The sequence below is a fragment of the Plectropomus leopardus genome, chromosome 10 (assembly GCF_008729295.1).
Source record: "Plectropomus leopardus isolate mb chromosome 10, YSFRI_Pleo_2.0, whole genome shotgun sequence".
NCBI lineage: Eukaryota > Metazoa > Chordata > Actinopteri > Perciformes > Serranidae > Plectropomus > Plectropomus leopardus.
Window position 1 is genome coordinate 17,658,816 of NC_056472.1, and position 22,496 is coordinate 17,681,311.

The window sequence follows — 22,496 nt, forward strand, 5'->3', positions numbered from 1 at the left end:
GGCATAGCAGGCAGCCATGAATCCTCAGCCAGTCCGCACAGGACCACAACCCCACCGAGAAGAATACGCTAAAAGGTCATCTCTACTAGTGAATAGGCAGGTGGTCGTCCTGTAGGGTCTGGAAGGTGAAGCACCACCTACAGCTTTCAGTTATTAAGAAATACTGTGTGTCACTCGCCTTCTGATTGCAACCCCCTTTTCATGAAAGTTTTAAAGGAAATAAATCACAACAGCCAAGAAGAGGTTCATTATGTGCACTAAAGTGAGCTGAGGTTGCTGTTGAGAAGCTGCAATCACATGCTGTTTCTTAATTAAAACAACTAGATCTAATTGACCATTTCTACCATCTCAACACTAGTTACTATTAGTTAGTGAGTTTATACTTCTTTTAGAAAATCACTGACCCCCCAATCCCCTTTTTCTTTAGGCATGGTCATTTAAGGTGACCAAAGGTGACCAGGCCTTTGCCATTAAAGCCCTTTAAACTTTAAAACCTCACCTATACCTGTGGAATTTATGCAGGCATCACTTTTTTATATCACCTCTTAAAAATGCTTTTAACTCAGTTTTATTGTCCCAATTTTGTCCAAGTGCTGTTGTCTTCTAATGCACTCCTATTGTAGTTTATATTCAACATTTGTAAGCGAGGCTCACTGACTGAACTAACAGATTTAAAATAGTGAGATTCAAAAAGAAAGAAAGAAAACTGTTATTATAACTGTATATTGAAAATTTTGTTACAGAAAAAAATGAATACGCTTTTTTTTTTTTTCAAAGTTCAGGATTTTTTTTAGGTCACTTTTTTGTTTGTTTTTGTTTTTACTTCCTTTTTTACTTATTTTCAGGTAAATTTCTTCTTATTGTTTTTTTTTCTAATTTTCTAAGTTTCTTTTTAACCCTTGTTTTTGACAGAAAACTTCTGAATGGTTAAACCAATATTATCCAAGGCGTACCTCACAAAACTCAGTCTAATACATCGTCACAAGTATTTCAGAATCAATTTAACTATCTAACTGTATTGTGAGTTTTTAAAAAGTTGCACGAGTCCTTACATTTCCATCTATTCTGACTAATCTATGAATTTGCAGGCAGTTAAAACATTCTGAAACGCATCAATTAAAACAATAGACATACACAACAATATAGCTGTTAATCTGTGACATTTAAGAATGAGTTTTCCCGAACAAACTTATATATCTACAGCTGATTGTACGTGAAGTGATGCATAGTGCTGCTTCACTGTTGCAAACATTGTCCAGATCCCCTGCCTGAGGGCAGAGCGGGAGTCCTGGCAAGACTCAGTGGGATCTGGTCTGCTGGTGCCTCCTTATAAAGGAGGAGTTAGTGTCTCAAGGTGTCTCACTCTTCGTCCCACAGAATGACTGATGTTGCTGCTGCTGTTCAGTGAGTGAGCTCACTGTGCACTCCGGTCCTCTGCTGTTCCTGCTACTTTTTTCAAGTCTGCATTTTGGTCTGCACTCAAAAACGGACACTTACATTATAGAAACTGCAGCATCTCTAAAGGAGGTTGGACTGTGAGTTGATGTTAAGACAATTGCTCTAAACTCCACTTTTACATCAACAGGATATTTTTGTTTGAGATTTACATCAAACTTCAATCTGATTTGATGTTGAAACTACTTTTGTGGACAGTAAAACTGAGGTTTTGTCTTTGTATTTTTCTCCATAGCTGGCACAAAGATGTTCCTCTCCTCGAAGTTGGTGCTGCTGGTGACAGCAGTGAGCAGCATCTGGGCCCAAGAGTTTCATGAAGAGAGGAAGACGAATAAGAAATCCAGAGCCAAACCTCAGGCTGCAAACATTTATGATGGACAAGGTAAGATTAAGAATGACTGAAGAATAAAATGAATGAAAATAATTTAATTCTCACAATAACAACAGTCTTTTTGTTGCAGTTATTATAGCACTGGGGGGAGACACATGAAATGGACTTTTGAGGTCCTCCCCCAGGAAATCTTGAGTGTCATATACTCAATTTCCTGCATTCTGGTTTATTTTTGCATTGATTTATGGTGGAAAGGCCTTTAATATCATTGAAAATGTCCTATTCTACCTCATGTTTCTACTGGAGGGGGTACACATACACATGTTTTGAGGGGGACATATCTCCTGCTTTCCGCCTGAAATCCACAGCTATGTATTCACTGCTACAGTATTATCATCATGTGCTGTTCATGTCTTTGACTGAACTAATCTGCAGTTTTCCTGTCTGAACTATTACAAATTTCTAAGAAATAAAAATGCAATTCTTTGACATCATGTGAAATTTAAATGAAATCAGTCACCTAGTGAACTTTAAAAACATGATGTATTGCCAATAGAACATCCTTCATCCTGCTCTGTGTGCACACAGCCATCCTAGATGAGGACTGCAGGTTGGAGCTCTCCTTCCTGGTCGACAGCTCAGAGAGTGCCAAGGACAATCATGAACAGGAGAAGCAGTTTAGCATGAACTTGGTGGACAGACTCCAAGGGGTACAGCTGCAGAACGGCCGCAGCTTGAGTTTCAGGGTGGCTCTGCTGCAGTACAGCAGTCATGTTATCACCGAGCAAACCCTCAGAGACTGGAGGGGCACAGATAACTTCAAGGCCCGTATAGCTCCCATCGTCTACATCGGGCACGGCACCTACACCACCTACGCCATCACCAACATGACCAGGATCTACCTGGAGGAGTCCGGCCCCAGCAGCATCAGAGTCGCTGTGCTGCTCACAGATGGTATTTCCCATCCGAGAAACCCTGACATTTTCTCTGCTGTTGCTGATGCCAAGAACCAAGGCATCAAATTCTTCTCTTTGGGCATCACCCGTGCAGCCAACGAGCCAGCAAATGTAGCCCAGCTACGTCTACTCGCCAGCTCCCCGGCCTCCCGCTTCCTCTATAATTTACAGGATGAAGACATTGTTGAAAAAATCGCCACAGAAATTGTGAGTATCATACCTCATCTTTCAGCAGACACCACTGAGAAGAGAGATTATGTTTGCTTTGAATGAGGATCCATTCAGAGTTGACACATGGACAGGCTTGTTCAGGTATTCGTATAGAGGTGGAATGATGACAATGCTCTGGAGAAACAAATGAATGAAGGTCTATGACAGCTCTGGATTTGAAGCTTTTTACACAGCTTTAGAAAAATACTGTTTGACATATGCATGATCCCCTAGGATACATATAATTTCTCTATACAGTAACTATTTAGTTCACTTTCATTGTCTGTGACTCAGCGTTCTGAAAGAAAGTTGTTCTATACATTGTATTCAGGAATTTTATTTCTCTATCAGTTTTTCTTCAGATAAGTTAAAATGTCTGTACCAGAGGTATGAACTCGAGTCACACGACTTGGACCTGAGTCAAACTAGACTCAAAAATTTGATGATTTTAGACTCGACTTTATAAAATCAAAAATACTTGCAATTTGACTTGGACTTTAACACTAATGACCCGTGACTTAAGTTGTATTTGAGCCTTTTGACTTGAAAATACTTGATATATTCCCTCTAAGCCCAAAATTTGAAATGTATATCATTTATAAAGTGTGCCACAAATCAGTTTCCCTTCATTTCCTGATTCATTTAACAATAACGCTATTTACTCACAGCGAGTCAACACTTAATTTCCCAGGTGACCCACTTTGTTTGAACCAGTCCAACAGCATCTAATTAGGTTGCTGGAGAAGCCCAATAAGAACTAACATTACATGAGTAAACACCAGTTGTAAAAGGTATAAAACTAAAGACACTTTTGTTGGCACACAAAAACTATGTATTGGTCGACGACAACAACAAAGAATGCAGTATGCAAATCACGCAAGTGATAAATCACAGACAAAGACACAACTTGTTTCAGCAAATAAATACAGATTTTAAAAAGCATTCATGATATGTAATTATAATTTATCATTCTAAAGTGTAAAGGACTTGAGACTCAAAGTTAAAGACTTGGGACTTGTCTGTCTTTTATTAAGAGTATTTAGAGTAAGAGTATTAAGAGTTTTTGGCTTTTTGCCTTTATTATTTTATATGACAGCACAAGCATGAAAGGGGAAGAGAGAGAGGATGAGATGCAGCAAAGAGCTGCAAGTCCAAGTCAAACCTGCACCCACTGAAGCAGGGGCATAGCCTCTGTACATGGGGCACCCACTCTACCAGATGAGCTAACGGGCGCCCCAGGGACTTGTGAGTCTTGCCCTGACTTGGAACTCGACTCAGGACTTATACTGACTCCAGACATTTGTTCAAAGACCTCTGACCCACTTGTGACTATCATAATGGATGTACTTCACTAAGCAATGACTGAACAATCCTCCTAAGGTATTGCAATATTGCAAAAATTCAAATTCTATCAGTCACTCATCAACGTTTTTTTTCTTTGCAGACTGGCTTGGCTGATGAAGGAGTAAGTATTATTACAATTAAACAATCTTTTGACATTCAATAATGTGTAATTAGCTGAGGGTATGTGGAATAGATTCATGTCAGCTTAGAAAACATGTCTCTTTTTCTGAAGTGCCCTCTGGCTCAGAGATGTGCTTGTGAGAAAGGCGAGAGGGGACCAAGCGGGCCTACGGTGAGTATTTAGCCTCAAACTTTAAAAAATATCCCACAAGCAAAGACCACTTTCCTTTGAAGTGTCACAGATCAGAAGAAAGGATTTTCCTGAAATCTTGTGCAGAGAAATCTAAAAAGATCCTTTACTTGATTTTTTTCCTCCTCAGTATTGCTTGCAGGCATTTGCACAAGCAGAGTAAATGGATGGGTGGTCCCGTCCCACATTCTGAAAGCAGATCTATGGAAACAGGCAAAGAGGATCAGAGACTGTGGTCTGATATTCTTGGAGAAATATGTTTGTTTTACCCAGTCTCAGTCAGCTATTGTGCATTTTTCATGTAACATAAGGTGTCCCCCATGGAAACCAGAGGCACCTCGTTTAGAGCTCCACACCCTATAAAACTGGACCTTTGGCCACCATAAATCTAACATACAACTCCTACTCCAACAGTCACTTACGTAGAGATAGAGGGACTGTAGTATGGAGTACCACATATTACACATCATCTCTGTGAGATGCTAGAAGATGATCCACACACACACACATTTTCACTCACGCCCCTCTTGTCCTCAGATAATCTACAGCTCAGGTAATGTCAAGCTTTCCAGCGACCTGGCAGATATAATCATGTTGCTGACAGACAGCTGCATGGCTATTAACCAGGTGCTTTCTCCTCTGAGAGATTCTTCAAATTCTTACACTCAGACAGAGAGGTTCTCATAATTGCTCTCATTAGTTTAATGGCCACAAACTAGTGATTTCAGGGGAGTAGCAATTGACACACGCCATCCAGGTGCAGCTCAAGACGGTGACCCTTGGCCTTGTGGACAAGACACCTCATGTCCACCTATGGTTTTAACTGTCATACAGCGCTCACATGCATAAGGACATACATGCATATAACACATTTTAGACATCGGCCCAGTTACCTTTTTCCCTCCTGACTTTTTCAAACATCGCCTGCCATCAATAAAAACTACCTGCACTTTCACTTTACATGGTTACGATAACCTTTACTTTCAGGTATTGGGTCATAGGCCTGTTTGTCTTAAATGATTTTAGTGCGCACACCAAGAGGTGAGCAATATGTCAGTGGAAAAATTAATCAACTCTGACTTTGTGTCATTCCTCAGGGGAAAAAAGGTCGTGCCGGAGAAGATGGTGCCCCAGGGGTCAAAGGGCAAAAGGTGCGTGTACTATGAATTTCTTAGCTGGCGGGCTCTTTTAGGTGTTATGTAATAGCCTTCCTTCTGAGTGCTAACTTAAATTCTATTTGAATTTTTGAAAAAAAAGTTGCCAGAAATAAATTGTAACGTGTTTGGTAAAATTTAAAAATGGATGTTTATAAAAGCTGTTTTCTAGTCAAAAAAAAAAAAAATGTCAATTTGTAGTTATGAGATTTTCATGTAATCCTTATGACATAAAATATTTTTGTTTGTACAACAAAGCATTACCTGCTTTAGTTTATATGGACCTTTAAGGTCATGAGGATAAACAAACCATCTTTATTATTTATTTAAGTACAAGATTCAGCTTGTAACTTCCTTACTAATGCTATAAAAATTAATGTGCCAAAAGATATAACATTATAGAGTCTATTGGGCAGTATTAAAGTTGTACAAATAGCTCAGATGTGCAATGCAGCGTTAAAACAGTGCAAACAGAGTACAGAATGTAAAAACATAGCATGGGTGGGTGTCTCAATGAATGCATAACTCAGTCCAAAGGACAGAATGCACTCAACAAGCAAATACTTGTACTAAAAACAGTACTAATTTTTCTTCTCTTTTCTTTATCTCTTCACCAATCTCCAGTGGAGCACCACAAGGTTCAATTTTAGGCCCTCTTTTAGTCTCTTTTCATGCTCCCATCGGGCTCTATTATCAGAGAACACTTATCATTGTCACACTGAACATTTGCAGCTTTACCTTTCCTTGAAATTGGTGCTGACCATTGCTGACCAAGCTCTTCGAGATTCTTTTAAAGATGGTTAAATTGATAAATAGGTTCTGGTAGGGTCCTGATTTCTGGCCTTGTAGACTCTTTCTGTACATCTTGACTGATGTATACAATGTATGTTTGAGTTAGTCAGTCAGCCTTGACAGCCTGTATTATCCTTCTATTGCTGGCTAACAATCAAATGGAGAGTGTGTCATTTTTTCATCTCTTTTGCTTTTTGTTTCTTGTTTAATGAGTCAGTGTGCTTTCTGTCATATCAGGGTGAAGCAGGACTAAGTGGTCTACCTGGGCGAGAGGGTGCTGAGGTATATGCTGCAATGCACAATCAAAATTAAGAAAAAATTAAGTCTGTCTTTATAGTTTGTTCACACATAACATCTCAATAATTGTACTTGCAGGGAAAACCAGGTTACAAAGGAGAGCAGGTTTGTGATTTAGATTAATGACATTGACAACATTTTCTTTTGTTGGAAACAATGCAAGATTGTTCAATACTTGTAATTTCCAAACAGGGTGAGAGGGGCGAGTGTGGCACTCCAGGAATCAAAGGAGACAGGGTAAAGCAGCACTGTTAACACCACACATACTTAATATTAGATTTCCAGTTTCATTGTTCCTACTGTACATACTCTGTTTGGTCTTATGATCTTTCTTTTCTCTGTGTGATTTGCTTCAGGGGCCTGAGGGCTCACTTGGAGCAAGAGGACTTAGAGGTCTGCAGGTCAGTAATATTTCAGTAATAAAATATGCAGTTAATGTGTTCATTTGTCTTTATAAAAATAAGAAGAATAAAGTCTATTTTTATAGCACTTATCAAAGTCAAATGTTACAAAGTGATTTACACATAAAATCACAAAGAGCATACACACAGGAGAAATTTTAAAAGCAAAAAATGCAACACAAAAGAAATCAAATAGAGCAGTGCAAGACTTGAGTGTACTGTCACATGTAAGGTACAATATGATATTAATAATAATCCTTTAAAGAGAAATTATAGGAATGCCTTTTGATAAAAATACGTTTTCAAAAATGATTTAAAAGAAGATAGTGATGTAGAAAGACAGAGTACTTCAGGCAAATGATTTCACAACTCTTTGATAGTTAACCCATTATACTATTTTGACAAGCAGACAAAAGAGAGAAGAGATGTTGTGATTCTAGATAGATATGCAGGTATACTTATAAACTATGACATTCTAGATTTACGTAAGTGTGTATTGTGAGAAATACTCACTGGACTGCTGCATGCATTAGTTAATTCTTAAACTAGAGGAAAACTTTATACAACAAAAAATGGCCACAGAAATCACTAAATAATTTCACACACACATGCACATCATATTATTCTGGATATTCTGTATTTATGGTGGTGCTATATATTGTTCCTGTCCAGGGGTTACTAGGACCACAAGGAGACATCGGACCAGAGGGCCCTCAGGGAAAACAGGTCAGCCCCTTTTGAGTAACTTTTACTTACCTCATTGAGCACATCTGCTGTGACCTTTACATTTCCTTTTATGATAAGTTTAAACTAGAGGTTTGAGCTTTATCACCCCGGTCTTTACCTAGCAGCACACAGGCCTGTTTGTCTGGTAATTAACATGTGTGAGCACTTGGCAATGAGTCAAACTCTTCCCCATCATTATGGCATGGGGATGAGCCAACAGCAACAAATCTCACTACAGGTTCAACTGACGTATCCTATTCCTAAATACAGACTGGGAAGTGCCTACAGCATTGTCAGCCTCTCAAACAAGACCTGCAATTAATAACATATAAGTTAAGTCAGTGTCTCGCCATGCCGGGACATGTACTGTAGGAAGCATTTGCAAAGATAAACAGGACTCCTGGTGGTCCCTATGTCATATAATTTGTGTATATGTACCTAAAAAGACTCCTGTAAGACAAGCTTTTCACATAGTAATTTTATGTGTATTTATTTTGACAAAAAATGCATATTTTGCATATTTTGCATATTTTCCACATGGAACTTAAATTGTGCCTCTCACTTCACAGACCTCACAATCAAGTGAGCGTTTCGTTTTAAGATAAACGTAACCCCAAACCAAAGCATTTTTTTTGTAATTTATCCAAGCTTTGATGTAGTAAAGACCCTCCAGCAGTTCTTTGTTTATTTGAGGTGCTGTTGTTTTGGTTTCTTGAACTTCGAGACGCTACTGGTGGTCTTATTTGTCCCAACCTGCAGGAAGAGATCATATATAATATATAGATTTACAGCATTATTTTCAGCTTTAAAGGTGCATCCAATCTGTGTGTGTGTGTGTGTGTGTGTGTGTGTGTGTGTGTGTGTGCTTGCGTGCATGTGTGTGTGTGTGAGTATACAATCAAGTTTAGCTTGGAGTTTGTATGTGCTTTTCAGGGGTACAGCATAGACTTTAATTACACAATAAAAAGAGATGGGAGAGGTTAAAAACACAGAGGAGTTATTTTAAAGATTAACACAACAGGACTTTTATCCTTGTGATGTTAAATGTTGTTATGTTTGTGATCACAGGGGGAACGTGGCCCACCTGGACTTCCAGGAATTCAGGGGGAAACTGGTGTTGGACTTCCAGGACCAAAGGTAAATTAGGTTATTATTATAGATTATCCTGTTAATATTTTTCTTGTACTTTGTGATTGTCTATTGGCTATCTGCACTTCTTTGAGTTTCTTTCATTAAATAAGGTCACTGTTTAAATCTACAGGGTGACATGGGATTCCAGGGCCGACCAGGTCCTCCCGGTCCCCATGGCGTGGGTGAGCCTGGCCCTCCTGTAAGTTAAGAAGAAACTGTGTGTTGAATGTTTTTGTGTCTGTGATATCAATTTTTGTTTCAGTAGCAGTTCTGATTTGTTGAAAAAAACCACATGGGTGCTTTGACCTGAACCTGGGTGACATGTTGCACACTCTGTTGACAGGGACCTCAAGGACCACAAGGTGTTCAAGGGGAAAAAGGACCTCATGGTGAGGGATTTCCTGGACCAAAGGTAATATTTCACATCTATATTCAGAGACTCATTAAAGCTATCACAACATTGTCTTGGTCAAAACTAGAATATACCACAATGCTTTGCTAATATTTTCTATAGAACAGAAAACAGAGAAATGCTAAATGCTTGTAGAGGACTGTCTAGCTTTACTCATGCACTGTTAATGACATTGTAATGGTTCATTGTGTATGAGCACATATACATCTGAACAGAGCTTATCAACACTGGTCTACAGGGACTGTCTAGCTTTACTCATGCACTGTTAATGACATTGTAATGGTTCATTGTGTATGAGCACATATACATCTGAACAGAGCTTATCAACACTGGTCTACAGGGACACAGATATCCATTGAAATACAGAATAGAAATCCCCTACATCAAATACTCTGTTAATAAAAACAACACGTACAGGTTGCTCAATATGTGGAGCTGCATAAATCTCCTACACAATGTTGCTGGGAAAGCAATCAAAGCCTAATTAAGCAGAAACTTTAATTAAAGAAGTCAATAAATAAATGAAGAACCACAGTTTGCTGCACTCTATCAGTCTCTAATGTTACGGATCAGTTATTTGATGTGGCATATACACTATAATTGATTGCTGACAGGAAACATTTGGAGGGAGCAGTAGGGGTGACATGCAACATTCAAAGCTGGAAATGAACCAATTCTTTGATTTTCTCTCTGGCTTCAAGTTCAACTTCTTCAAAAAAAGTTAATTCAATTATATGCCTTATTTGATGTCGAGCTAATATCAACATAAAATGAGGTTCTGCAGATAAGCAGAATGTAATTTCTAACAATTCACATCTTTTGCATGTTTAAAAGCAATATAGATTATTTCCACTTACCAGTGACTAATTGCTTTCATTTTGAACAAGGTCAATAACTACCCGCATAAAGAAATGTATGGATCAGTTTCCAGAAAAACAAAAGCTATCATTATATGATGTGTGTTCATTCAGCCCATGACCTGCTTCTGTCAAAACCAGATCTCACCCTGTTCCTACTCACTGACTCACTGACTCAGGTGTTCACTCTAGCATTACTACTCACTCTATTGTTGATGTGTTGAGCCTGTAAAACCAGGACTTTTCCCACCATGCTGCAACATGTTGCACTATGGAACATATGCTTTACAGTAAACTCTGCCCATTCAAAAGGAGATAGCTGGCATTCAACCGTGGCGTTGACAAGATGTGCAAGGCAATGGTGTACAGCTTACAGTGTAAATTATGCTAGGAGTTTATTATAGCAGCAGGATGGAAAAGCCCTGACTACAATGGAGTGAGATTAATGAATGAAATCCAAGTAAGATTAAAAAGAACTGCATCATAGAATAGAATATGTCTTTACTGTCATTGTACAAGTACAACGAAGTTGAAATGCAATCCTTAAAGTGCATATTAGTAGTAAGCATAGTAATATGATCAGGTCTGCATTTCTTTGGATGTTGCTCAGGATGTTTTCATCAGCAGCCTCTTCACGTTATGTTTCACTGGCACTGAAAAAAAGTTCATACAGTCAACAAGTGCCATGAAGAAAAAAAACACGTTCCATTCTTTGTGTGAAGGATCGTTTTGCATCAATCAAAAGAGGACAGCAGGAGCCAACATGCTCTCCTTCCATACTGTCTTTACTGAGAACAATGCAGACTTGGCTGTGACCCAAAGGCAAGGCACTGTGATGTAACTAACACAGATAACCTGATTTTGTTTCACAGGGGGAGCGGGGGCTCGCTGGCCCGAGGGGGCCAAGGGGACAACAGGGTGTAGGAATCAAAGGAGATAAGGTGGGTAAAAATTTATCGTCTAACAAAGAGGATAAACTGCAAATACTCAAGTCTACACAACAAAGGCTCTGATGAAACCTATAGGGGAGCCCATATGTCTTCTAGGTTTTAAGACGGCTCATAGAGACTGAGGCTGCAATTATATGTTCTTTATTGCTTCCTAACTGAGTGAAATAAACTAGAGGTGTCTGTAGGTAGACTGTACAAAATAATGGATGTAGCCACCGAGGCATCACACCATTGGTTTGTGGTCTCCTGTTTTGAAGCCTAGAGTTCGGCACGTTGTCTGTTGCTATCTGGGCGAGGCCAAAAATGAACGTATTTATGCAAGAGGCTGATGCTGCGGATGACCAAGAGGTGGATCTGACAAAGCCGTCCGCTGTCGCTCATAGTGGCTCACGCTTAATTACGTGTAACTTTTAACAGTAATAAAATGTAAATGGGTGAGTTATTTTTAAAAAATCACCCCTGTACAGATGTCATGAAGGACGAAATTGGCTTAAGAGATCAAAACCACTTTTGTTCCAGGCTATAAACATGTTTATGTTTATTTGCTGAGAAGTGTGGGCATTTTAAGAGGATTGAGGACTGACTCTTTTTTGGAGCCAGACTCAATTAGCCACTCAAAGAACTGCAGTTTTTGGCTTCATTTTTCAAACCTGGAGATTGCCAATGAAAGGAAAGGAGATAATGTTGTCACACAGTTCCTTACTAGTGGTGGGAATGTGATAATGTATTAAGACAAAGCTGAACCTATGACAATATTTATTAATATTCTAACTATTCTGTCATCTACTCAGTACAGTGTTAACAGAGAACATAATGTGTAACCATGGGGACTTTGTTTTAAGTTTTGTTTTATATATTGATTAGATATGTAATATGTGCACACCTATGTTGTCAAGGGAGTCGATGAGAACTGATACTGTGGTGTTTTACTTCCAGGGTGACATGGGGCCTCTGGGTTTTCCAGGGCCAATGGGACAGACAGGAGTGGGCATACAGGGAGAGAAGGTCAGTAAAATATTTTCATTTATATTTTCACAAGGTCACACTGACCTTCGTTGTATACACACAGAGTAATGGGTCATTTTGCATTGAAAGCCCTCTAATCTTTACCTCTGCTCAGGGAGTCGAGGGTCCAAGAGGTCCACCAGGAGCCAGAGGACATCCAGGAGAAGGTTTACTTGGACCTAAGGTTTGTTAAAACACCTGCTGTATGAAATACAACATTGTATCTGCTTGTATGGTCAGAGAGAGGTGACGTTGTGGTTAATGGTGACCCCTCACACAAGGTTCAAAGCTTTACAATTTAATAATGTCCTCTTACTTCATTGTTAACAAGGTTAAGTCATAGCATTTACGTATATTGTATGATAAAATGTAAATGTTCAGCCAAACAATAAACAAACAACAAACCAAACAAGTTGAGAACTTGCAGTTCTGATATATTTTTATTTTAGTTTTGTATGTCATTGTGGCATTTCTATTTCTAGGGAGACCAAGGTTTACCGGGGGAGCAGGGAGCCCCGGGAGAGAGAGGTGTTGGAGAGCCGGGTCCAAAGGTAAAGCAACCTGGATAAACTGAACCACTTTAGCTATTGTCTTCATTAGCAGTGCTAATTTATTGAATCAAAGATTCAATAATACTCTTCTGCTGTTACAGGGAGAGCCTGGAGCTGCTGGTTTGGCTGGCGTGCCTGGTCTTCCAGGAGAGGATGGCGCTCCGGGTCAGAAGGTAAACTGTGAGAAAAATCTTCCACTGCGTATCCTAATTTCCAAGTAGTATCTGTACTCTACCTTCCTTTCCTTTGTCCATTGGTTTACAATGAAAATAAACTTGACTGGATAATTTTGTCACAGCTGATGGTTTAAAAAAAGCTTCATCTACCTCTCCTCTCGTAGGGTGAGGCTGGTTTACCTGGTTTAAGGGGACCAGAGGGGGCACAAGGGATTGGCACTCAAGGGGAGAAGGTATGTTTTTGATTGATATATTGATTATATATATTGATTTGATATACTTGTGTTCAGTTTATACAACAGCAAATGTTAATTTAAATGATGTGTGCTGTAATTCCTCCCAGGGTGACCAGGGTCTGAGGGGCATTCGGGGGTTACACGGGCCTCCTGGTGTCTCAGGACCTTCTGGACCAAAGGTGAGAGTTAATGGATAATGAAGTATTTTGTTGTTTGATAGCTTCCATGGAGTCCCAGAGGAAACTTTTGCAGCTCCAAATAGTCTTGTCTTTGTCTCATTATAAATAAATCAGCTTCTTATTTGGAGATTACTAAATTCTCATCTGTTTCTCCTAAACCTCATCCATAGGAGAAATAAGGAGCAAAAGACTAAATCAGCAGGGGCTCTTTTGCTGTGCTCATAGGCTTCTCAGAGGTTTCTCAACTCTGAGAACAGATAAAATACACAATGTTGACATTTGATCATCACTGAGATGAATTTCCAAATTCTTCAGCTTCATTTATCAGCCAATCAGGCTTTCTTTTAGATGTTACTTTTGTCTCAATTGACTGCAGCGAGAGAGAGAGAAAGAAGCAATTTAGGATCTTAAATTAAGATCATGCTTGGACAAGAGGAAGGCTGAATTTAAGAAGTATGAGAAAATGGTCAAAATCTCATATTGATGTTACACTGAGCTCAGATATGTAGAGGAGAAACGGGCTAGAAAAAGAAAAAATCTTGTCTTATATTTTTATTTCATTTGGGGTAGTACAAGCAGCTCCTTCCATTAATTCTTTAATGAATATCCACGCAAGTATTGTTAATATATAGATTAATTAATTAATCCTCTCTAGGCTCTCTAACCTACTCTCATCTTTTAGGGTGAACGTGGGATACCAGGTCAGCAAGGCTTGCCGGGACAGTCAGGACGATCCATATCAGGTCCAAAGGTAAATAAAAACATATCAAACTGTCTCTTAACACAGATCTTGGCACCAAGCTAGACAAGTAGCAGGCAGCCAGAACAGCTGCCAGACAGAGCCTGATGTGATGTAATGTGTCACAGGTGAGGTTGGATGAGGACCCAAATGCACAATAAAACAAGCAGCCAGGTGTACAAACAAAAATTGAACTATAATGCTGAAAAGTGTCCCAAAAAACAACAGGTAACCAAAAAACCAACGTACAAATGACACACGAGAAACATGGATAAGGGTAGGGTACAATAACAGGACAACAGATGAACTGACAAGGGACAAAGGGAAACACACAGGTAGATATACACAGAGAACTATCAGGATGACGACACACAGCTTGGATAGGTGGACACAAGGAAAAGGAGGGAAACACAGGGATTGGCTAACAAACGAGGGTGTGGCAGGAACACAAGGGTGGAGCAAACAAGACTGAAACAGAACAGGTGTGCAAGGAAGACTAACTAGGGAGGACAAACAAGACTGATAAAAGACCAGTGAAACTAATCAGGGAAAAACACAAAAACAGAAGGTAAAACCAGCATGACACATGAGGAGTGTAAATACAAAATAAAACAGGAAACAGAACATGAGTAACAAGAAACCAGGAAAACACAAACAGCAAAACCCCAAAACAGTCCTCAATATTACACAAAATCTAAGATCGTGACAGTAATGCATCAAATAACTGTTTCTGCCATTCAACACTGTGACTTTGTTGTCTTGTTTGTAGGGTGATGTGGGTCCTGCTGGTCCCCCTGGTCCTGTTGGGGAACCAGGCCATGGATTACCTGGTCCAAAGGTAAACACTGCACTTTTTTAAGAACATATCTTAACAATACTGTTGTTATCAGAAAAACTTTGATTGTTATCATCACTTAATTTTGTTTAACCAGGGTGAACGTGGCCATACAGGTTTACTTGGTCCAGTTGGTCCAAAAGGTGAAGGCCTTCCTGGCCCAGTGGTTTGTATCATTAACTTTTAACTCTAAAATCTTTAATCAGTAAATCCTGTGAAAGTTGGCTTGATCTAAACTGATTTTTATGTACTTATCATAGGGTCCTCCAGGCCTGCCAGGTTTACCAGGCGAGCCAGGCCCAGAAGGAGTTGGAATTCCCGGTCCCAAGGTTTGTGTCTACATTTTTTTGTTTTCTTTGTGTGTTTTTTATGTGTTTACACATATTCAACCAAGTTGTTGCTAGAAAATGTTGGCATTGTACATTTCTTTATTCCACAAATTATGTTACATTGGTAAATTTAACACGTTATATTATTTTTTTAAGTGACGTAGTTCAGATTACATGTACATGAGCTGACTTTGGCATTAGTAAATGAAGGAGATGATGGATGGCGTGACACCAAGCGAAGATGCCTGCCAAGCTGCAGACTAATGAAGACCACTGTTTGAGGTCAACAAACAACAATACCAGTTTTTTTAGACAGTGTCCACATTCCTAGCGGCGATTGTGCCACCAAAAGCAGAGTTTTTTAGCAAGACATATTTCAGCATTTCCATTGATAATTGTACCACCAAAAGCAAGTGTTTTAGGTCAACCATAGCCAAGTGTTTTTTGTGCCTAAACTAACCGGACATTAACCACAGCATTGTTGAAAAAAAGAACAAAAATAAAGTATCAATATATCCGCTACACAATAACATACACATGTTGCATACATGTGATATGCAGAAATGTACAATGCCAACATTTATTCTGGTAAATGTGTTGATGTATGGGGATTCTCATAGTGCATTTGATGATGTCATGTCTGTTTCAGGGTGATATTGGCTTTAGAGGATTGCCAGGTTTGCCCGGCCCACCTGGAGAGGGCTTACAAGGACTACCTGTAAGAAAGATAACTAACAAACTGTTCAATCTGACCAAAATTAACAAAGAAATCTAAAGCATTGCTCAGAGCAACACATATTAAACATTTGAAAATATATGAGGTTAGTAGTTTTACTATGATTATTTAATTTACGCCTGCAAGTTTTCAAGTTGTTTTTTATTTCATAAACTTGTCTGATTATTTCTAAATGTTTTCTAAAAGGGTAATGTCGGGAGGGCAGGGCCTGCTGGTCCAACTGGCCCTCCAGGAGAGGGTATTCAAGGCCCAAAGGTAAATGTTACCACAATTTACATAAGTGCAGTCTTTCAAGCACTTGCTAAGCTCTTCATAATCACAATTCATTCACATTTGTGTTTTCTTGTCCAGCAAGAGTGAAGCAGTATGATGGACTTATTATTGATAACATAAAAACTAGCTGCAAGACAAAACACAACACAATTTATGATCTGCTGAGAGTGTGGAAAGCTCCGATATGATACAGTAAATCTAAAATATAATTTCAGGGTGAGCCAGGAGCTCAAGGTATGACTGGGCCAAGAGGGCCTCAAGGAGATGGATTTCCTGGCGCTAAGGTGGTAGACCTACATGTACCTTAACATTTTACATTTTAGCGACATCTGATTAACTGATCTGTGGCTGACGAATCACGTTTTCATGTTACAGGGTGATCGTGGATCACAGGGTGAGAGGGGAATGAAAGGCACAAAAGGTGACATGGGAGATTCTGGAGTTCCTGGTGAAGCAGTACGCAAAACAGCTCTTATTCTTCACTTCCTTAAATGCATAATCACACTGACGACTTAAATCTTGATTAAGCAATGTACTGCGCTAAAACAGTAATATTGTTTTCTCTAACCCCAGGGAAGACCAGGAGCAAAAGGAGACCCAGGCCTCACAGTAAGCTCATCAGTTCAACTATGTTCGAACATTTAATGAACTCATGTGATTTTGTACTTATATTAATGTTCTTATATTTTTTAGAGAGAAGACATAATTAAGCTGATCAAAGAAATCTGTGGTAAGACTACAAGTTTAGTTAATTATAGAGGTGTTGATAGGTAGGTGGTATCCAAAGGGAATGCATTGTGCAGTGAGATCTGATAAATCTGTTGTCAGTGTTACTTTGAACTGACTGGTGGCATGAATGTAGATCAGAAGTATGAACAAGTATGAAAAGTGTTATTGTCAGCTGTAAATGGTTTGGTTCAGATTCTTTCAGCATTAGCTACAGTGTTTTATAGCAATAACAACTGATGGGCAAAAATGCACGTTTTACCCTTATAAAATGTATGTTGCAAACATGTTGGCAAATATTTTCCCATTTACTCATCAAGCAGACTCGGAGCAACATTAACATTCATTTGGATTCATGTTTATGTCAATCATACAAACTTACGTTCAACACTCACTTTCTTTCGAGCTCCGTTTTTGTCTCCACCAACTCTGAGGGAAAGTGTGTTGAGCTGCTAATGAGCTGCTTTATTTGCTTACTGCGTTATACATCAACCTGGACAGTCCAAGCCCACAGTTGGGCCCAAGCTTGATTAAAAATCCATCAATGTTCTCACAGTAGTGACAGAATTTCATTGTTTGCAGGATGCGGCATCAAGTGCAAAGAAAGGCCAATGGAACTTGTGTTCGTCATCGACAGCTCAGAGAGCGTCGGCCCCGAGAACTTTGAAATCATCAAGGACTTTGTCATCAGGTTGGTGGACGGGACTACAATTGGACGCAACGCCACCAGAATCGGACTGGTCCTTTACAGTCTGCACGTCCATTTGGAGTTCAACTTGGCTCGCTACATGAGCAAGCAGGACGTTAAGGAGGCGATCAGAAAAATGCCTTACATGGGTGAAGGCACCTACACTGGCACCGCCATCAGAAAGGCGACTCAGGAGGCTTTCTTCAGCGCTCGGCCTGGGGTCAGAAAAGTAGCCATTGTCATCACCGATGGTCAAACTGACAAACGAGAGCCTGTTAAACTCGACATAGCTGTGAGGGAAGCTCACGCTGCAAACATTGAGATGTACGCCCTGGGGATTGTTAATTCTTCTGATCCAACACAGGCGGAGTTCCTGCAAGAGCTCAACCTCATTGCCTCAGACCCCGACAGTGAACACATGTACCTTATTGATGACTTCAACACTCTACCAGGTGGTATTCGTCAGATGTTGTAAATATCATGCCCTAAGCAGTGCGTTCATTAAAATACACAGCTATAATTACTCTCAGCTGAGAGGTTGTGAAGCACCTAACTGATTTCTTAACTTCTTTTTTCAGCACTGGAGTCTAAACTGGTCAGCCAGTTCTGTGAAGATGAAAATGGAGCCGTCATTTACAATCACATTACAAATGGACACTGGAATGGCAACAATGGCCATGGGCATGGCACTAATGGAAACAATGGACATGGGCAGAATACCAATGGATACAATGGCTATGAGAATAATGGTTATGTTTACAGTTATGGAAATAATGGATATGGGAACACTGAAAATAGTAATAATTATCAAGACGAGATTCAAAATCACAGACGCACCATCAGCCGAGGCCGTGGAGACACTTTCACACTTCCCATCAGCTCTGATCCTCTCCCTGTTCAGGTCTAAAAACTCATTCACTGTTTTCATAACAGTATACTGTTGTTACTTTCGTCTTAATTACAACGTGTTTATGTTGTCGTGTTACTCCAGGTGGTGGAAGATGATGAAGGTGAAGATTTAGACTTGAGAATCCATGGACGGGGCAGTAAAGCTTTGGCTGCTGTAGTTTTGGTTAACAAAACAACAACTCTATCTCATGGGAAAGAAAGCTCCATCTCCAATGAGGCCTCTTCATCCTCATCTGCAGCATCTGTGTCAACACTGAGCTCAGTTTCATCTTTAAACACTAATCAGAAGCAACCCGCAGTGAATCCAGTCACGCCTGAAGGTGAGTACTGCAACTGCTTAACTTCTTCACTGAGGACATTTTGATGTGTCAGAGTAAAAAAAAAAGAAAGTGCAGGTGTAAATAATAAAGTAGTGATGGCTTAATTACATATAGCTGCTTTGGTTTCAGGGCATTGGTGAGAAAAGTATCCTGCACTCAAGTAACATTATGACACTGCAATACCACAAGTAAAAGTCCTGCATTTAAAACCTTTTTTCGAGTAAGAAATAAAATGTATAATCAGCAAACTGCAGCTTACTTAAATTATGAAATGTCAGAGTATTTTTGTGAGGTAAACAGTTCTTGGAAGTTGGAATTATATTACTATTTTACTTTTGGATTAATATTACTGCTGCATTCATGCATTTTACTGCTGTAGATGTTTAACGTTTTGCTCATTTTAACTCCTTAACATACTGTTGTTGGGTAGTTTGATCAGCAGCAATGATGATCTCTTTGTCACAATAAGTGGGAGAATGTTTTCAACACATGAAGAAACACGTAATTCTTCAGTTTTATCATAAATACTCCAATGCAAAATCTGGAAAACCATGATTTTCAGTGGATGGGAAGGGGAGGAAAAATTGCGATCTGACAAGTCACTGAAGCTGTCAGTTTAATGTGGTGGAGTAAGTAATATGTTCTTCCTACCATGACTTAGTCAAATATGTCAAAATGTCTGCTGTGGAAAAAGCCAGTTCCCATTAAGTAGATTAATCTTCTTTGAAAAACATGCATCTGTAAAAGTACAATATTTTCTTATTTCTTCTTTAGAGGCCCCTGCTCTCGATCCCCGCTGTAACCTCAGCTTGGACCAAGGCACCTGCCGAGACTACACCATCCAGTGGTACTATGACAAGCAGGCCGATGCCTGCGCACAGTTCTGGTATGGAGGCTGCGGAGGAAACGGCAACCGCTACGAAACAGAGGATGAATGCAAGAAGACCTGCGTTAGATTCAGAACAGGTAACTTCTTATGATTTTTAGCAGCAAATGTGCACATTCTTTATTTTTTTATTATCTCAACATTGTATTGTTTTGTCTACAGCATAAAAGGAGAAGAAAGCATCAGGAAGTGGACTTTACTACTCCACATTCTGCTGACATGCTATTTTAATGTGATGCATTCTAAGAGTTGGGTTGAGAAAATAATTTTATGCACTTTTGTCCTCACATACAAATTTTGTTTAAATAAAATAGCAACACACTGCTAAAAAGTCATGACAAATTCAATCAAATCCTTAAAAGCTCTTGGTATGCTGCTGTTCCAACCCAATTGATAACCTAAGATTAACCTCTATAAAAACAGACGTTATTACCTCATAGAAACTGCATTGATAAAGCAGAGTAAATCCTTTATTCAGGGTTCGAGTGTATCCTGGGTTTTAAATAATAACTTTTATTACAATTTTAGATGAACCTGTAGATCATATACCTCTATGAGCCATGTGCTTTACATATGTACTGAAATATGCTGTGTATTTTTGTGTGCTTTCTGTTTGTTGTTTTTACAATGTGTCTGTTTGGGTTATAACTGGCAGCTGTTATAGACATTTCTGTCTGGGTACTACTTTAAGAAGTCTACTACAATCGTCATCTTGTGATGAAGATTGAGACTTTCTGCAATTCATTTAAGGCCTGTCTATTTGGGCAGTGTGTGTATATCTGAATAAATGTTTTATATTTAATAATAAAACATAAAATGAAGGTGGTTTGTCTGTTTTGTATTACTATTACCACTATAACCATCATCTGTCATTAATGAACTAAATAATTACAAAAAAAGGATCTGAATCTAACTTTAAAAATGTGTTTTTTAATGTAAAGCACATAGAGTGTTCCTCTTGTGCACTGATGTTGGTATATAAATAAAACATGTCTTATGTTTCCCTGCTCATGTGTTTTAAACATCTTAGTTAGGTCTTTGTAGCACAGCTGCCTTTAATAGTTCACTAATGAGAAGTCCCGCTGGGCTTTATTAGCTGACTTTGGACCATTCCACTCCACAGTCATGGGGAGGATCACTTTATTTTTAAACCACACTATTATTTGAGGGGTAGATGTTTCATAAAGCAAAGGCCCAAAACGTGTTTCTGTGATATCAACTTTTTGCTTCTCTGTTTTGCTATAGCCGAGGGCTCTTAAAAAATAGTAATTGGCTGGCCTTTTTCAAATCAGGCATTTTGGCATGTCTTAGTTGGAAATGCACAGGTGTAAAACATTACGTTAATGAGGGCAGCATTCAGCTTAGCTGCTCTTGTGCGTGCTGGCTCACTGTCATACTGCTGTGGCTTATGACACCTGAATATAACAGAGCCATCGTTACGGTTATTAGTAACACCTGTGGTTTTCCTACTCTGTCAAGTCAAAATGTGTGTGCTGTGTAAGGAGTTTAGAGTACTTAGATTAGTGATGTGTTCTTGCCCTGACAACAGACAGATTAATAACAAATTATTTAGGGATTCTTTATTATTTATGAGAGGGAAGGGGATGATGCAAAAAGGGTGGGGCATGTCAAGTATTTTTTAAGTACTGCAGAGGGAATTATGTATTTTTATTTTGGATAAGGGGAGGGGCATACAGCTTTGAATGGCCATATTTTGTATTTATTTTACCTTCCACATCTGAACACGTTTTTCTTTTAAAAAATCACCCTAATTACACCAGTTATCGTGGCCAGAAACTGTACAAACAGAGATCATTGTTGAATTTTCAAATTTCCAATAGAACACCTTGACACCTTGACACAGATTTGTCGCAAGCCAAGTCCAGCTGTATTTCTTACCTTCTACAGTTTTTGCCCACTAGCCTGTTTGTGTTTTTTGCTAAGACCTCTTTGTGATCTCTGCCATGATTCCCAGCTGGTCATCCTGTCCACACCTCCAGCTGAAGGTACCACAAGAACATAACCCTTTAGCCAGTCGTCCAATCCACATTCTCCTGCACATTACACTTTTGTAATAAAGAACTATTTTTTCCCCCAAAATCTGCTTTGTCCTTCTACTTTTTGGTCATCTCTCCCAAGCAGGACAAGATAGAAGACCCATGACTTTTTTCAACTCCAGGATTTGTCTTCAACTTTTAATTTTCAAACATCAAATGGTATTTTTTTTTAAATCCAACAACTAGTTTATGGTGGAGAGAGGGTCATGCATTTTCGCAGGCTCAAGAAATTATTTGTAGCTTCGGGGAAGGTTAAAAAAGAAGACAGACCCCAGGCACCCCTCACCTCTGATAAACAAAGAACAGTCCCTCACAAGCAGAAGATTGATTGGTAAAACCAAACACTACATGCCCATGATACAGGGCAAATTAGGGTTTTGAATAAAGACATAATACTAGCTTGTAGTATATACAGGTTGCGCGCATTGACTGTATATAAAGATATAAATATATTTATATACCCTTCATATAATGATATATGTCTTTATATACTATGGTTGCGACAGCTTGTGAGACTGGGAACAG

At 39.2% G+C, this 22,496-nt stretch overlaps 1 protein-coding gene across 1 annotated transcript; it reads left to right on the forward strand.

Moving 5' to 3' along the window:
* Positions 1-1,698: 1,698 nt before the first annotated feature.
* On the forward strand, positions 1,699-21,918 carry col28a2a (collagen, type XXVIII, alpha 2a). Its single transcript, XM_042494754.1, has 35 exons — positions 1,699-1,837; positions 2,375-2,949; positions 4,397-4,417; positions 4,529-4,588; positions 5,704-5,757; positions 6,790-6,834; positions 6,928-6,954; positions 7,042-7,086; positions 7,206-7,250; positions 7,923-7,976; positions 9,045-9,113; positions 9,238-9,306; positions 9,451-9,519; positions 11,249-11,317; positions 12,263-12,331; positions 12,447-12,515; positions 12,814-12,882; positions 12,984-13,055; positions 13,223-13,291; positions 13,402-13,473; positions 14,156-14,224; positions 14,982-15,050; positions 15,145-15,213; positions 15,308-15,376; positions 16,026-16,094; positions 16,299-16,367; positions 16,601-16,669; positions 16,761-16,841; positions 16,959-16,994; positions 17,079-17,115; positions 17,694-18,251; positions 18,378-18,700; positions 18,791-19,028; positions 19,803-19,994; positions 21,890-21,918. Exons 1-35 carry the CDS (start codon positions 1,702-1,704, stop codon positions 21,916-21,918), a joined length of 3,735 nt encoding a protein of 1,244 aa, XP_042350688.1. The 5' UTR covers positions 1,699-1,701.
* The last annotated feature ends 578 nt before the right edge of the window (positions 21,919-22,496 follow it).

Bases quoted from the DNA above. Each gene is read 5' to 3' on its own strand.
- col28a2a (XM_042494754.1), top strand. From the start codon at position 1,702: ATGTTCCTCTCCTCGAAGTTGGTGCTGCTGGTGACAGCAGTGAGCAGC. The intron at 7,251-7,922 runs GTCAGTAATATT...GTTCCTGTCCAG, and splicing joins GAGGACTTAGAGGTCTGCAG to GGGTTACTAGGACCACAAGG. The intron at 9,520-11,248 runs GTAATATTTCAC...TTTGTTTCACAG, and splicing joins AGGGATTTCCTGGACCAAAG to GGGGAGCGGGGGCTCGCTGG.